The sequence below is a fragment of the Polypterus senegalus genome, chromosome 11 (genome assembly GCF_016835505.1).
Source record: "Polypterus senegalus isolate Bchr_013 chromosome 11, ASM1683550v1, whole genome shotgun sequence".
NCBI lineage: Eukaryota > Metazoa > Chordata > Cladistia > Polypteriformes > Polypteridae > Polypterus > Polypterus senegalus.
In genome coordinates this window covers 89,392,729-89,409,686 of record NC_053164.1, presented here as the reverse complement: position 1 = coordinate 89,409,686, position 16,958 = coordinate 89,392,729, and the positions used below count along the sequence as shown (strand labels likewise).

Below are 16,958 nucleotides of genomic sequence, written 5' to 3'. Positions count from 1 at the left end.
CTTGATTTTCTTCTAAGCCTGAATTTTGTTTTATTATCTTTTATGTACAGTACTATGAGGATAATAAATATGGCAGGCGCGAATATCTCTCATTGTTGCCATTTTTTTCTTAATTTTCAAAACAGTTCTGATTCAGAGGGTAACTTTGAGACACCTGAGGCTGAAACACCAGTACATGGCCCACAGAAAGAACTGCAGGCTGCAGAAGAACTTGATATTCCCTCTTCTAAAAACACAGGTTAGTGGGCCAGGGGGCAGATGATTGACAAAAATGCGTAGCATGAAACAGCAGGAAAATGTGCATTTGCAATAGTTTACAAATAAATGTAATTTTTTCCATTACTTGTTTAATATTTGCATAACAAATTTTTGTCTGAATTTGAATACATCTTAGATAAAACAATGGTTATTCATGAGCTTGATATATTAACACTTCTCATCTGTGAAATAACTTTTGTGTTTATGTTCTTAAAAATATAAAGTGCTTGTACTGAAAATATCCTTCTTAAATTTGATAAAATTTAATTAAATAGTAAAATGCATTAATTCGGCATGCACCAGCTTTCCAACCCATTTAGAGTTTTTGCCCGTAGCAGTGTATTCATTGTCTTGTTCAACTGATCTTTTGGTTTGAGTTGTCCTGTTGAACTGAAGTTTGCCATAAAACAAGTTGGCAGGGAATTTAGTTAAACAAATTTATAACTTGCACATTTTCTTTTATAGTATGCAAGTGCACCACAATATGCATTTTCGCTAGTATTTAGGTAAATTTTTTTCCATCCATCCAACCATTATCCAACCCGCTATATCCTAACTACAGGATCACGGGGGTCTGCTGGAGCCAATCCCAGCCAACACAGGGCGCAAGGCTAGGTGAATTATTGACATTTCAAAATTTCTCAAGTATCAGTGAGGGCCTTGCTGTATAGTATAAAATTTGACACCTGTATTTAAATATTTAAACTGTATGAAAGTGATATTTAAAATGAAATTAACAAGTTTATACAGTGTAAATGTAAAGAGTCAAATTAAGGTCCGTGATGGTTTGAGTTGGCTCCACACTCCCAGTTGCAATAACGAGCTTCTTGAACCACATTACTGCTGATAATGTACCCATGGGATGAGCCAGGTAAAGAGGACACAACACACAGACATAGCAAGGGGTAGGTGCATAAAGTGCTTAAAGTGCTTTTATGAAACCAATCCAACAAAACAGTGTCCAAAACAAAAAGTGCAGTGCAAATATGTTCCATGAATAAAAAGTGCAGTGCAAAAATGTTCCATGAATAAATAATCCATAAAACAAAGTGATCATTGGAGGTTAAAACCAAGACAAATAAATATTCCCTAAAAGTGTGGTTAAAATACTGCAAGAAGCTGTCCTTTAAAATTCAGTCCCCAGTGCAATCCTTTAAAAATCGATGTCTCCTTAGCTTAACCCAAAATAGGTCCTTGTAGCCAATGAAGTGCTCCAATTGGCAGTTCAGCCAACCTTCTAGCGCTGCTCCTTAAGCTCGAGCCCTGGCACCACACTACACCAAAACTTCGATTTCTGCTGCCAGGCTTTTGACCCTGCGGCCCATGGCTCCACCCACTGGACGTCTTACTGAGCCTACCAATACCCATGCAGCTCCTGTTGTTTTTCTTCCGGACTTACACAGAGTCGCTCAAACTGAGCAGCGCCTCAGTCACTCCAGCTCGTAAATCTCTTGACTGAGGTGGCCTGCTTCAATCCCCCTAGCATTGCCCGTGCGCTTTCCTGAGGGACTTCCTCCCAGTGCCTGCCTTTTCTTGTACTCTCTCTCCCGCTCACACTAGATTCCTCTATTTACTGTCTTCTCCCCCATCTTTCCATCATTCTGTTCTTTTCTTGCAAATCTTTCTCCTCATTTTTTTCCTTTTTTTTGCTTTCCTTGTGCTGGCTCCCCCTTATAAGAATCAACCAATGAACCAATTGAGACAGACCACACCCTCAGGTGCATCTTGCCTCAATTACCTCACCATCCTCCCTCACCTGCACGAGCACGCAAACCCACTGAGATTAAGCCTGCCATTCGATTATTTATTTATTTACTAGGGGTCTTTGCCCCCTTCTCACTTCGCTCGCCAACCTCTTTTCCCCCCTTTTCCTGCACTTCGCGGCAGAAAAAAGTCTTGTCCAAAGATTTTTTTATATAATAGAGATTTAAAAACCAGCCATTAATTTCTCAGCTGTGGACCCTGTGTAATTATAAAGTTCTTGTATGTCTGTACATCAGGGGTCTCGTATAAAAAAAACCTTGTTTACATTACATACAAAAATTTTGCTTACACTGGAAAGGCAAAAATTTCAGTGAATGTTAACTTGAGGTATTACTGACTAAAGTGAAGAATCACAAAAACATTCTTTAAAAGGTAAGAATAAGTGTAAGCAGCTGTGTGGAAAGGGTGATAGTAATGTGCCATCATGCTCGCCAATATACAGTGTGAATTGATGGCAGCCGTATGTGCAAAACTGCAAGGTATTCAAAACATGCTTATTGAAACTGTAAAAAAATAATAATTTTACCATATAAATATCAATGTTGTAATGCCAATCTCTACATTATAAGTACAACATTCACGTGTCTTTGGATTGCTATTGCATTGATGTCTTGATGCAGTCTGTTTCTGTACTATGTTGTATAGTACTGCACGTGCCGTCACAATACAGCTCACTTTTGTGGGACTGGACACCAGTGTGATGCCTGACAAAACACTGCCCTCTAACTTTTAATGAACCAATGTCCCAGTCTGTTATTATTATTTATTTAAAGGATGCAAGTGGCAGAATGGCCGCAACTGGGGGTAGGGCGCCAAAGGTGCCAGGGGGGCTTGCCCCCCTAGTATGTGTATATATTTGTAAGTATATATGTATGGAGACAAAAATTTTAGCTTACTGAGTCTGGGTTCAAGGGCCACAGCAATTACATTTATGTTTGTAGCATCTCCCCTATAACTCATCTCCAGTTCCCATCTTTTGATATTTTTTTTGCAAAACCATCATCTCGAATGCCTGCACAGAAGTGGTGTCAAAGGTTACATTCTGTGTGGACTTGAGGAGTCCTTCCTCAAGCAGGCTCCACTGTTCACCTTTAAGATCTAGGTCTGGGTCTGAAAGAGTTGCTGTAACTTGGCACCTCTGATCCAACAAGCGATTGATCATGTAATATGTGCTGTTGCTTAGTTTATGTTAAAGGGTGCCCAATTGGTTTTGCTTGGTCTTGAGATCAGAGCTGGCAAGTTCACTCTTCTTGAAATACTCTACCAATCGTCTAGCAGCTCCAATGCTATGATCTGGGGATTCTTTGAGGCTAGATTGACTACAAGTTGTAAAGTGTGGTCAGCACAGTGAATTGAAGATATCACTGCCTCTCTTCCAAAACCCTACGCTCTGCCACCACATTAGCAGTATTAACATGAACCTTAGCCGTAATTTTACTTTGTAGGAATCCCAAACTGTTCAGCTGCCCTTTCAATCCAGTTTGAAGTATTTTCAGCAGTATGTTATTGTTCAAGATGCATAGTCATCAAACTAAAGCTGCAAAGCTCCCAATTCTCATTAATGAAATGGCACATAATTCTCAGATATGCCTCTGTAGCGATACTTGTCAATGCATCCGTTGTTAGAGTTAGAGCCGGTTTTATACTTCACACTCAAAATGCGTACGAGCACACATCATGGCTGCCATGCACTCCCAGCATTCATTTGATGCATCCTCATTGCACGTCATCAGAAATAAATATGATGTGTGTGCAAGTTGCAGTACCAGCAAAAAGTCAGAGGGTGCAATGTGATCAAGTTGGAACGTAAGGTCAAAGATCTGTTTTGTGATTTAAGTGGAAATTTTAGCTTTAATCTTGTAATTTATTTTATCATAGACTGTCATAAACGTCATCTCAAAACCGACCCAGTTCGCTATGTGCTTCTGGGGCTTCCTCCTGAACTTACAGCAGCAGCAATCACCACATAAAACTCATTAAATTCATGATATTCCAGCTCTTTCATGATGAAAGTGCATTAAAGTATGTATGTTACATTTTACAGATAAATTGTTAACTTCATTTAAATGATGAATACTGTTAATAATAACACATGCAGGGGCAGCACAGTGGCAGATTTGTAGGGCTGCTGCCTCACAGGGAGTCACGTCCCTGGTGTTCCCTGCCTGGAGTTTGCATGTTTTTTTGGTGGGTTTCCACAGTGTGCGCCAGTTTCCTTCCAAAGACATGAAGGTTTGGGGATCTGGTGACGCTAAAATGACACTAGTGTATGTGTATGCTTGTGTTCATCTTGCGATGAGCTGATGCCCTGTCCAGGGATTGTTTCTGCCTCGCACCTGATGTTTGCTGAAATTGGTGCATCCTCGGATTGATGGATGTAATCATTAAACATCCTTTTCAGAGATATTGTGGCAAGGTGTCTTCGGAATTTAATGGATGTTTCAGGCAATTCACAAAACAGCGAAGCCAAACATTTTCTCACTGATGATATTTCACACTGCCACCTGATGGACTCGTCCAGCTTTACGTAAAGTATGCACGCAAGTATAATCAGTGCAACGCTTGCGTAGCAGTAGCGTCCGTTGGAGCACGAGTCGTGTCGTGTGAAGTATAAACCCAGCCTAACACTGCTATTGGAAGAAGTGACAAGTTTGACTTTCTGGAATGTGTTCTCATATTTCTTTTCTATCGTGCTATTGAAGCAGATGCATTTGGGGAGAACATAGCCAGGCAGGAAAGTTTTAATCATAGCCCGGAATTCCTCATCCTCTACCATTGCCAGAGGTCTTATGTCTTTAATTAGCATGTTGAGCACACTGTTTGTCAGAGCTGCTTCAAACTGTGGTGTACAAGTATTGTTCCTTCGGAGGAAGTCATCCAAGCTGCTGTGTTTTTTTTACTAAGAGAGGGGAAATACATTTTTGTAAGGTATATTTAGAACAGTACATGATGTCTCAGAAATAAATGTATTTTCTTTCCTAGCTTTATTATAATTTAAATAAATGATCACAAATATTTGTGATTGTAAATCCATTCTTAAATCTCATTACACATATATTTTAAAAAAATGTATCATAAATTGAGATAGATGTTATTCATAAACATTATAAATGTAACTGTTTGGCATATTTGGCATAAAGTGGCTTTTGTATTACAGTAGAGTATCGCTTATCTGACATAAACGGGCCGGCAGAACGTCGGATAAGCGAAAATGTTGGATAATGGCAGGTGCTAAGAAAAAGCCTATTAAACGTCAAACTATGTTATAATTTTACACATTATGAACCTAATAATCATGTTTTACAACAAAACAACAGAATAAATTAACCGAAAAAATGAACTTACAGTTACAGAATTGTCTGGAGTTAAATACAGTATGTACTGTACTTAAAAAGTTCAGTCCTATGATGATTTAAAGACATTTTTGATCGTAGTTTGCTTTCCTGATGAGTACCGTTTCTTCGCTGTCAAGTCTCGCCATCTTTGCAGCATCATTATGTCGATTCCTGTAGCTTCTTCTTGTTGCTCAATGTAATTAATTGCAGTTTCTAGAGGCTTAACTCCGTCACTCATATAGTCAACATCCGTACGAGCGTATACTGTTTACTACAGCATTGTGACTGCGTGTTTGTGTGTTTGTGCTGTGACGTGCGAGTCCCCGTCTTGCACCTGAAAACTCAAAACTGAGTCTCAGTACTTTTAGCAACACCAGCTTTATTCAGCTTGAAACAGCAACAGCACGGTTATTTATTTTAGCGGGATCTGCCATTCTTCTATACACAGACACAGCAGTCAGGCAGAGTCGGGAGGAAAGTAACACTGTGCCCTGTGCATTTATAATGTTCCTTGTTCCTTGTATTACCCATCGATGGCAGGCGCTTATAGCATGTCCGTGATCTTTTCGGATTGGCCTTTATGGCGAACTGCTACCGCGCTGGGTGACTGTGATTGCTTTGGTATGCTCTTCTGCATGTCGTCCAGTTGGATGGAATCCCACAAGAGTTTAGAAACTCACTCACACCAGCCATGATTCTTTTCAAAGGTAAAGTGCAGGTTCATTTGCTTTATTTATTTTTATACAATATTTTATATTGTTGCCAATTGATGCATTTTTTTTGCGGTGGGACGTCAGATAATACGGAATGTTGGATAAGCGAAGGTAGGATAAGTGAGACTCTACTGTAATTGTAAAGTATAAATGATGCCAGCTGTAATGATATTGCAGGAGATGAGCAACTCATATCTCTTGAAGACTGAGGCAAAATCAATGTCCTATACTTGTGTAGTGACAGAGCATTAAATAATTATGCATTAAACTTATCAGTAGCAATTTTTGCCCTGCCAATTTTGGTATGGCGTTGTGATGTGTTCTGAATATGCAATATCTGAACAACTGGATTTGTTTTATTATTCCCCTTGCTTGTTATTGCCATCATCACATTTAAACATTTGGTTATTATTTTGGCCAAACGTTTCAGAGCAAAGTGTTTTTATTATTTATTTGCAGAGCTGTTCTGGACATCTGATTTTTCATTTTGACAATTTGTCACATACTGTATGAAATATAAAAATGTTCATTTTAAATTCAAGGTGTTTGTCATCAATTTTTCCCTTATTTCAAAAGCAGCGTATTGCATATCATAATCAGTAGGTTACCTTGTAAGTTTAGCGTGCATATTAACAATCCATCAAAAGTCCTGTGCAATTTGTTAAGCTAATAAAATACAGACATAAGAAGGGAAGTGAAAAAGTGGAAGATAACCTTAACACTGCAGAATTCTTCATAAGTAGCATTCAGTATAACTTGCACGTTGCCCTTTATCAGTTATCAGCCTGTCTACGTCAACATACAAGAGAACGTGGAAAGAGCCCAGAACCATTTCACTTTAAGCATACTTATTTTCATACCTTTTCAACATTAAAATAGAGAGATTTTGCTGAGCTGTATGGTCTGTGCATTTAGCAATCTAAACTTCAGTAAAAATTGTGTTTCTTCTCCAACAGCCAGCTAGCTTCTCCGCAGTGACTCCACTGTGGGCAGGATGGCATGTACCACTATATTGCAAACTCTCAGTTTGGATTAACTGTGTCAACTGTGATAGATTAAATAAAATACATCTTCCTGAGTCATAAATAAAATACATCTTCCTGAGTCAGCTTGAGCTATGACTGAAGAAAATACCAAAAAATACTTAATAACACTGTCCTTGTTTGTATAGGTTGCTATTGTTACTCAGTTTTGACTGAAGGTGTTTTTCTTTCTGATCCACAAGATAACACTTAAAGAGTTACAAGTTGCTGTCATTTACATAAATATCTGGAAAAGATTAAAAAATGTAACTCAGGCCAAAATATACCAAGCAAGTGCATTATCTTACTGCAACATCAATGTACTTCAGTGCACTTGAGAGAGATAATGGTGGCAAATGCTTTTAACAGAGCATTTATCTGTTCTATCCATAGAAAATACTTCGGCTGTAACTTTCCTACCAACACTAATCACTACTAGTATGAATTTCTCAACTTAACTAGCCTCACAACACTAAAAGAACTATTGTCGAACAGCTAAGCAAATGCAAGTGGGTTTATTGTTGCCTTGTCCTGTGGTATACTTCCAGTGTGCTTCCTTTTCAGGTGTTCATGCATTGAACGGGTGCTGCCGTGGAACACCATCTGTTTTTTACATAATAAACTGTCAACCATTTTGTCATATTTTTGGGTGAAATACTCCCACACAGAGGAGAATTTTGGCTTTGCCTGATGGTTGCAGGAACCTCCTTCCGATAAATGCGGTACAGCTGTCGCCATGATTACTCAAACAGTATAGAGCGACATAGCATGCCGGCAAGCAACATGGGTGTGCGTGGGTAGGTTTGGGAGGGATGATTAGTCGATTGAGAAAGTACGATTGCAGGCAGGACCTGCAAAAGCAGCACACCTCCTCATATATGCCAGGCCAATAAAAACGTGCCGTGATGTGCTTCAGGGTTTTATTCAGTGCGGTAAACCACCCCCAGTAGGTGAGTGTGTGCCAAGTCACATACCTCCCAGTGGTAGGTTCCAGGGGACAAAGAGTTGGCTTTGGACTTTGCCCTGATTTCTGCCACTTGTAGTGAACACTCTCAGCATATTAGGTATAGATGTCTGCAATTAAAGTTCAAGTTCAATTTTATTGCCATGTGTGCATAATACAATGAAATTTTCACTTACGTGTCTCTTCAGCTTCTGTGGGCTGGCGCCCTGCCCAGGGTTTGTTTCCTGCCTTGTGCCCTGTGTAGGCTGAGACTTGCTCCAGCAGACCCCTGTGACCCAGTAGTTAGGATATAGTGGGCTGGATAATGGATGGATGGATGTCTTTTCAGAATAGTGACAAAAATATATGTTGAGTATCCCTAAAACGAAATGTCAAAATCCAAAATGCTCCAGAATCTGAAACTTTTTAAGCACCAACATAACGTCACTAGTGGATAATTCCATACTAGAGGTTTCTTTTATAAACTTTGCTTGAATTCAAGCATGAAAATGTGCATGCACCAAAAAGAATCTTGATTTATAAAAGCTGGTGTGAGGACTTTCTACTCAATTTACCTGTATAAATCTCAGTCATCTTGTAAATTTGTCCCCCGTGAAGCATAGACACACAGTTGACAATCTGGGGGTTGGAGTACATCACAAATCATTAAGTGCCATAAAGAAAGGATACTTGATTAATTTATCAGTGTGTTTTGCAAGATTGAGGACCACAGTGATGCAACAGGCGGTGCTAAATTGCTTAGATTTTGCCAGGAAAAACAGATACTGCTGCTAGTTGCCTTTTCATGTTGGCAAAAATATTTGTTTATAAACCCACACTGTAGGAAAACTGAATGTAACTCCTTGGTCGGTTGGTTAATGGCTACCAGCACAGTGGAAATGATGGAGTGAAGGTTGGCTGAGATGTTCGTGATCTATCGGCCAGTTCTTTGAGAAGTGACAATAGGTAGCTGATACCAACAAAAAAACAAAAGTTCTACAGTGCAAATATACAGCATTAGTGCAGTGCAAATATACAGCATTGGTGCTTTTCTATCGGTCTATATATCATATTCATCACTTTGTGTTTTAATATGTTTGTCACGTCAGTGCACATTATAATGTAGCAATTCTGCTATGACTACTATGCATGCAGTGGAAGCAGACCATCAGCCGGAGCTGTGGGCGGGGTGTAAGTACCCATCTTGAAGCAATAAGCGCAGAAATCCCAGACTCGCCTAAAGAGGGATGAGAAAGAAGAAGGGTGTGGTGAAGTGAAATCGATGAACATGATAGCATGACAAGTTGAAAGTTGTGAGTGACAATCTATAATAACCCTTCCAATGAAGAAAACCAACACAGCTTGGTGAAAGTGTTCCTCAAAGCCCAAACTGTGTAGAAGACTGTACATAGTCCAGTTTGCTGTTTCTTCTGAACCAATTTTGTCTGTCACTGTCCCTACCTCTCTTGTTTTGAACCTCCCATCCTAATAAAATGTTATTTTTTTAACTGCACTGTATGGCTTATGTGTCTTCTTTTCCATCCCTCCTGGGAAGAAGTCACTACAATAATAACGCCTAGGTTGCATGAATTATTATACGCATCAGTCATCATTTAGATAGTGTGAGACATGCCCAGAGACCACCAGATGGAGACCACATCTTTATATAAAAAGCACAAGTTTATTAATCCACAAATCAAGTCCCACACAGCACACACTGCTCCAGCCCCAATTACCCCTATTCCGGGCTTCTATTTCAATGTCCATGGCCACTTTTCCTCTCCTCATGGGAGCTTCGTCCTGCTCCCACTCCCGACTCTAGCTCCCTGATTGTAGGGAGGTGGCCCCTTTTATACCCCCCCAGATGTACTCCAGGAGCCTGATGACGTCCTTCCGGCAGCACTTCCTGGTGTGGTGGAAACGCTGCCTTTGCACCTGGAAGCACACCGAGCGTTCCTGGAAGGATCTTTTTCCATCTTCCTGGGTGTGGCGGAAGTAAATGTTTCCCGGGCTTCATAAGGCTTGGAGCACCCCCTGGCGGTGACCACGGGTCCCAAGGGGTTGGAATCTCCTTGCTTCTCTCCTGTGGTCCTCTCCTGATTCAGGGCGGTTGCCACCTCGTGGCCCGGAGGACATAAATGCCACCTCCCGGTCCTTCCAGGCGTCCCGGCTGGGTAAGGACCCCAGCCTCCTGTGACACTGCCCCACCGCCAGCGAAGATCCGTCAGGCATAGCGGCCAGTCCCGCAAGGGTAGGCTTTCTACGAAGCGGGTTCAAAACGCTGTTGTCCAGGGCCTGGCCCTACAAGAGATACAATTAACACAGGGGCAGAGCCGTTGCCCTGACGCCACTATGTGGTGTCTTCCATTCCATAAAACGGCCAATGCTCCCCCCTTTGGCCGCCACCCTGGCTGCCAAAACCTCGGCACCCGCTCCGTGTCCTCCGTGTTCCCGTCTTCGGGTTGTCTAATGGGACCGCTCGTATTCCTGTCATCCCCGCTGACTTTGGGGCTTCCCTCTGCCACCGCAGAGTGCAGCCTGTCACGATACGTGAGCTCACGGGCTCACGTCTCACTTTGTAGGAAGAGCTGGCTTCCCTCCTCCAACTCTTCCTTTTCCTCTGGGGCACTCTGATGGCTTGGGTCTCCCTATGGGAAAGGAAGAGACCCCTTGCCATCTGCACCCTTGTGGAGACTGGAAACTGATGCTGGCCCTGGCAATAGGGTACTAAGACCCACGGCACTCATCAGCCAGTGTCTTTGCTCCACCCCTTCCACGCGATCAGCTCTCTGCGTCGCCTCCACTAACGGAGACGCGGCTACTTGTTCACCGGAACCACACGATACCGGGACACATTCACTCGCTTCTCCGTTTCTCTATATGGTAGTGGTTTCACTTACCCATACCGACACGATCCTCTGGCCAAAGATTCCAGCACCGCACCGCTCTGCCCCTTGACGTAACGTCTGAAGTGGCGTGATCGCCTTCTCCTTCAGCTCATCTATGCAGACTCGAAAGTTGTGTTCCACCTGCCGCAACAACTTTGCGAACCGAAGGGTAATCTCCGGGTCGTCTTGAGCTGCAAGCACAAACAAAGCATCACCTGGTGGAGGACTTACCTTTAGATCGGTCCTACTCACCGGCTGTGTACTCTGGAGCTTTCTCCCGGGTTTCGCAGGGCCTTCCGTCTGCTCAGGATGGATGTACGCTGGCCCCGCTGCCGACCAATCATCAACGGGAGCACGGCACACACCATCCAATCCCTCGCCTGTCATGGGAAGGGACTTCTCGATGGTTCGGTGAGACTTGCTGCAGCACCTCTGCTGCGGCTTCTCAAGGCGTGACGGATCATCCCTTTTTTCTAGCATTGCTGTCCCGGCTTTGCTGTCAGGATCAGCACACCCCAGCCGGCGACGCGGATCCAGGCAGTCCCCTCCTGCAAAACCAATACAGAGCCCTGTACGGCTGACCCTCATGGGCCGCCTATTGCTGGGCCTGAGACTCACCTCTTGGATCCCGCCTCTCAGAGCTCCTAGCTTCCTACCGGCCATGTCAGTGGATGTGCTTACCACAATCTTCACGGCGCCAGCAAACGCTGGAGAATCCTCCGGTCTCCTGCCTTGCCTAGCATTCCTCACCCCAAGTGGGTGAGAGATGGTGCTTTGTTGAACCGCTGGCGGCCCCTGGGCGATTCGCGGAATGTCCATGGTGCGTGTGCGGGCCGCTTCCATGCGCCGCGTGTTTGGTAGACTGAGTTGCCGGGCAGCTCACAAAATATTTATTTATAGGGATCCCCACCTTGGAACCCTGGTGTGGCAGAAGTGCTGCCCTTGCACCCGGAAGCACTCTGAGCGTCCCTGGAAGTATCTTCTTCCATCTTCCCAGGTGTGGCGGAAGTAAACGTTTCCCGGGCTCCATGAGGCTTGGAGCGCCCCCTGGTGGTGGCCACGGAATCTCTTTGCTCTTCTCCCGTGGCCCTCTCCTGAAACAGGGAGGTTGCCCCCTCGTGACCTGGAGGACATAAATGCTACCTCCTGGTCCTTCCAGGTGTCCCGGCTGGGTAAGGACCCCAGCCTCCTGTGACAATGGTTTGACTGCATTTTCATTCTTGATCAAGGGTGTCCGCAAAATATTTCATTATGTATATGCAAATATTCTAAAATCCTAAAATGTCTGAAATATTTCTAGTTCCTGGCATTTTAGATTAGAGATACTCAACCTGTACAATACCAACAAAAGACAAACACAAATATACTGCATGTGTTTTTTTTTATTATCAGTATGTTTTTGTGCTTGGTGTGTGAGCATGACATGCAAGTGATTCATAAACTGTTGCTTAATGCAAATACTGCAGCTTTAATAAAGCTGGCCCTTGAAAACGTAGCCTTTCAGAAAAACAGGAATATCTGTGTGCACAAAGAACCCTTTCAAGACTCTTCTCAACCTTATTGTTGCAAAACATTCTGATGGCATTGGTTATAGACAAACTTCTGAATGTTCTAGTGAGTACCGTTGGAGCCATAATCTTGAAGTAGAAAGAACATCATTTCACCATAAACCAGCCATGACAAGGGGCCTCATGTATAAACGGTGCGTACGCACAGAAATGTTGCGTAAGAACTTTTCCACGTTCAAATCGCGATGTATAAAACCTACACTTGGCGTAAAGCCACACACTTTTCCATGGTACCTCATGCCTTGTCGTACGCAAGTTCTCCGCTCGGTTTTGCAAACTGGCGGCACCCAGCGTCAAAGCAGTGCTACTGTTCTTGTGTGATTACTCATTATTTTCATGACGCGGCTTTATAAATACACAGAAACTAACCGCATATTGTTTATTAGTGTAATGCATCTGATTGTAATTAACTCGTGACAATATAATGGTCCAGGGAACAGCCATAGTATTCCAAATGCCATAACTGCTTTAGCGTTGTTACTCTCACTTCTTCTTCTTCTTCTTCTTCTTCTTCTTCTTTCAGCTCCTCCCGTTAGGAGTTGCCACAGCGGATCATCCTTTTCCATATTTCTCTCACTGCACCACTCGGAGTATTTATATCACTGTATCTGAGTGTGAATCACAGCAGCAGCTGATCGGAAAGAGAATTATCAGTATACGGCATTAAGGACACACTGTCTCAGCCACGGCAAAACGTTTCAAAGCCTTTCCTGTACGGACCTCGCGGTTCAAAACAGTTTAATCCCAAGAACTTTAAATGCAGCCAATCAAGTGCTCCTTGTAGAACTGTTTGTACTTATAAGTACAATCACCCCACTGTAAACTTGCACTATAGTTATAATATCGCACAACCTGAGCTTTTTTATAAAGCGCGTATTTACATATGATGACGATATCATTTTTAAGGTGAAATGCAGCAAAATATGTTTGTTAAATTATACAGATAAAACTTTAACTTCATTTAAATAATCTATATTCTTCACTGGGAGTGTCTTTAAGGACAGACTAATTAAACATGTACTACGAAGATATTTCAATGTTCTTTAAACGTTTTGAAGAATCGGCGCTGAGCTTACAGATGGCTTAACGTCTATTACAGAGCTGATTGTATGGCGATCGGTTACTTGGGGAAAGAAAAGCAAGGACTCTTGGGGCCACCAATATATATTGAATATAAAACAGAAAGATAAAATAACAACACAGCTAAAAACGCAGCGACAAATTTCGGCTAAAGTTAAATGCTTGTGTCATGAGCACAAACGTTCTTTAACTCCTATCATCATGAAAATGACATCACGTATACATCTCAGTATTTTAGTTATTCAGAGAGCTGTAATATCACGAATGTAATGGACTCTGTGTCCAGTTGGAGGAAGAGAGCCGGTTTAAGAAGCAAGTAGTGATTCACACACATAGAGCACATAGAAAATCAAATACAAAACAAAGCATTTAACGTGCTACTTTAATTATGATGTGATTTTAGAAACTGGTTAATTAAACAATTTTAAGATGAATTTTATGATGTTCTACTTTAATGACAAAATAAACTACGTGATTAAAGTGGAAATGTCGAGATTGAAGTGGACATTTCGTGCTTTTTCCCCACCGTGTGGCTTTTTTCTCTGTACCCTAATAAGCTTTCATATGACACTCAGACAGTGGACTTACAACTCGGCTTTCCACGGCGACTTTGATATGCGACTTCTTTTTTATTTCCGGCACTGTGAGATTTTGTGGATGTGAGCTTTCATGTTTCTCCAACACGCTATGCCACTCGATCAACTTCCTTTTGTTGATTATACCACGGCTTATATGAACAAATAGTATGTTTTTCCTTTGCCGCCACTTGGTATTCGCTGAAATTCTTATATTTTCACCGTGCTTTTCCCATTGTCTTTTCACAGAAGGCTGCGCTTAAGGGCGATTTATATTGATTTGCATATTCAAAGAGGAGTAATTCTGGGAGGATTTGGGGCGTTACATAATGCGCGTGCACGAGCGTTAGTTTTCACGCTGATCGGGATTTATGTAGCAGAAGAACGTGGAAGTTGGAGTACGCACAGATTCCTGCATCTGGATTTTTCTGTGCGTAAGCACATTTCGGCTTTTGTGCTTACGCCATGTTATAGTGCGAGTTCTATGCACGGCGTTATACATGAGGCCCCAGGTGCTCTTTGCAAGATTTCTGACAGAGGAGACAAGTGAATAATCAGAAGAGTTGTCCAAGAGCAAAGTACTACACACGGAGAGCTTCAGAAACACCTGGAATTAGCAGGTACACTTGGTTCAAAGTAAACAATAAGTAAAGCACTCAACCGCCTTGGCGTCTATGCACACTCACCGCGCGCTGGACACCACTGCTGAAGAAAAAGTATGTTGAAGCTCAACATTTGGACAAGCCAATGAATTACTGGGAGAGTATAGTCTGGTCAGATGAGAGTAAAATTGAAGTCTTTGGGTGTCATTGCACGTACAATCTTTGGAGGAGAAATGGCACTGCACATCACCCCAAAAACACCATACCAACAGTAAAGTTTGGAGATGGGAATATCATGGCGTGGGGCTGTTTTTCAGCATATGGTACTGGCAGATATCATATAATTGAAGGAAGGATGAATGGAGAAATGTACTGGGACATTCTTGATAAGAATGTGCTGCCATCTACCAAGATGCTGAAGATGAAACGATGGTGGACATTTTAGCACAACAATGATCCCAAACACAAAGCCAAGGCAACTCTCAATTGGTTTCAGAGAAAGAAAATAAAGCTGCTGGAATGGCCCAGTCAGTCACCCAACTTGAATACAATTGAAAATCTATGGAAATAACAGAAGATCGGAGTTCACAGAATAGGCCCCTGGAACCTTAGTGTGGAAGAATGGGGCCTAGTTTCTCCATACAGGAGGCGTCTCGAAGCTGTCATTACCAACAAAGGCTTTTTTTTTTGTAATAAATTTCAGTAAGCATGTTCAATACTTGTTCCCTTTGTCATTCCACTTTATTACACATAATTTATGGGCATATTTGTTTTGATTTCTTTGTATATGTGGATTACTTGTGTTGATGCCAACATCTGGTGAATTTAATGTCAACAGCCCCATTAGAAATATAACCTAGCCAAAGGGAAAGGGCATCCGGTGTAAAATTTTGCCAGATCAATATGCAGACAACAGTACAAATTTCCATGCCAGATCAGTCAAAGCCCGGGTTAACAACAGCCGTCACCAGTATTGTTAACTACTAGGGTGCTGGCAGAAATTGGGCTGCTGTTGGCCGAAGAAGGGTGTGGGTGGATTTGGTGGAGATGTCTCCATAGGCAGGAGGAGAGGAGGAAGGTAAAGAGAGTGGAATTGAGGGTGGGAACTTTGAATGTTGGTAGTATGACTGGTAAGGGAAGAGAGTTAGCCGATATGGTGGACAGAAGGAAGACTGATATATTGTGCGTACAAGAGACTAAATGAAAGGGGAGTAAGGCCAGGTGGATTCAAATTGTTCTATCATGGTGTGGATGGGATGTGAAATGGGGTAGGGGTTATTCTGATGGAACAGTATGTCACGAGTGTTTTGGAGGTGAAAAGACAAGGTAATAATTATAAAGCTGGAGATTGGAAGTGTGATGATGAATGTTGTTAGTGCATATGCCCCGCAAGTTGGGTGTACAATGGATGAGAAAGAAGATTTCAGGAGTGAGTTGGATGAAGTGATGGACAGTAAACTCAAGGGATAGAAAATGGTGATTGGAGTGGATTTCAGTGGACATGTTTGTGAAGGGAACAGAGGAGACAAGGAGGTGATGGGTAGATATGGTGTCAACAAGAGGAATGAAGAAGGTCAGATGATAGTGGATTTTGTGAAAAGGATGGACATGGCTGTGGTGAATATGTATTTTAAGAAGAGGGAGGAACATAGGGTGACATACAAGAATGGAGGAAGATACACACAGGTAGATTATAACCTATGAAGAAGAATCAATCTGAAGGAGATTGAAGACTGGAAAGTGTTAGCAGGGGAAAGTATAGTTAGGCAGAATAGGATGGTGGTCTGTAGGATGACATTGAAGATCAAGAAGAGGAGGAGAGTGGGGGCAGAGCCAAGGATCAAATGGAAGTTGAAAAAGAAGACTGCAGGTTGAGTTTTGGGAGGAGGGAAGACAGGCACTGGGAGGCAGTGAAGAGTTACCAGACAGCTGGGCAACTACAGCAGAAATAGTAAGGGAGACAGCAAGAAGGGTGCTTGGTGTGACATCTGGACAGAGGAAGGAGGAATAGGACACTTGGTGGTGGAATGGGGAAATACAAAGAGATGCAGAAAGCATACAAGAGTACAAGGAGATAAGGTGTAAGTTGAAGTTAGAGGTGGTGAAGGCTAAAGAAAAGGCACATAATGAGTTGTATGAAAGATTGGACACTAAGAAGGGAGAAAAGGATCTGTACCGATTGGTTAGACAGAGAGACCAAGCTGGGAAAG

General features: G+C 42.4%; 1 protein-coding gene across 5 annotated transcripts in view; it reads left to right on the top strand.

The window, feature by feature from the left end:
• The window catches only part of tacc1 (transforming, acidic coiled-coil containing protein 1), a 112,163-nt gene that overhangs the window by 43,400 nt on the left and 51,805 nt on the right, over nt 1-16,958 (top strand). For all 5 annotated transcript variants that reach the window (XM_039769228.1, XM_039769227.1, XM_039769226.1 and 2 more), the window contains exon 2: nt 126-238. In XM_039769228.1, the coding sequence (XP_039625162.1) occupies nt 126-238 (113 nt within the window). The remainder of the gene's footprint in view (nt 1-125; nt 239-16,958) is intronic.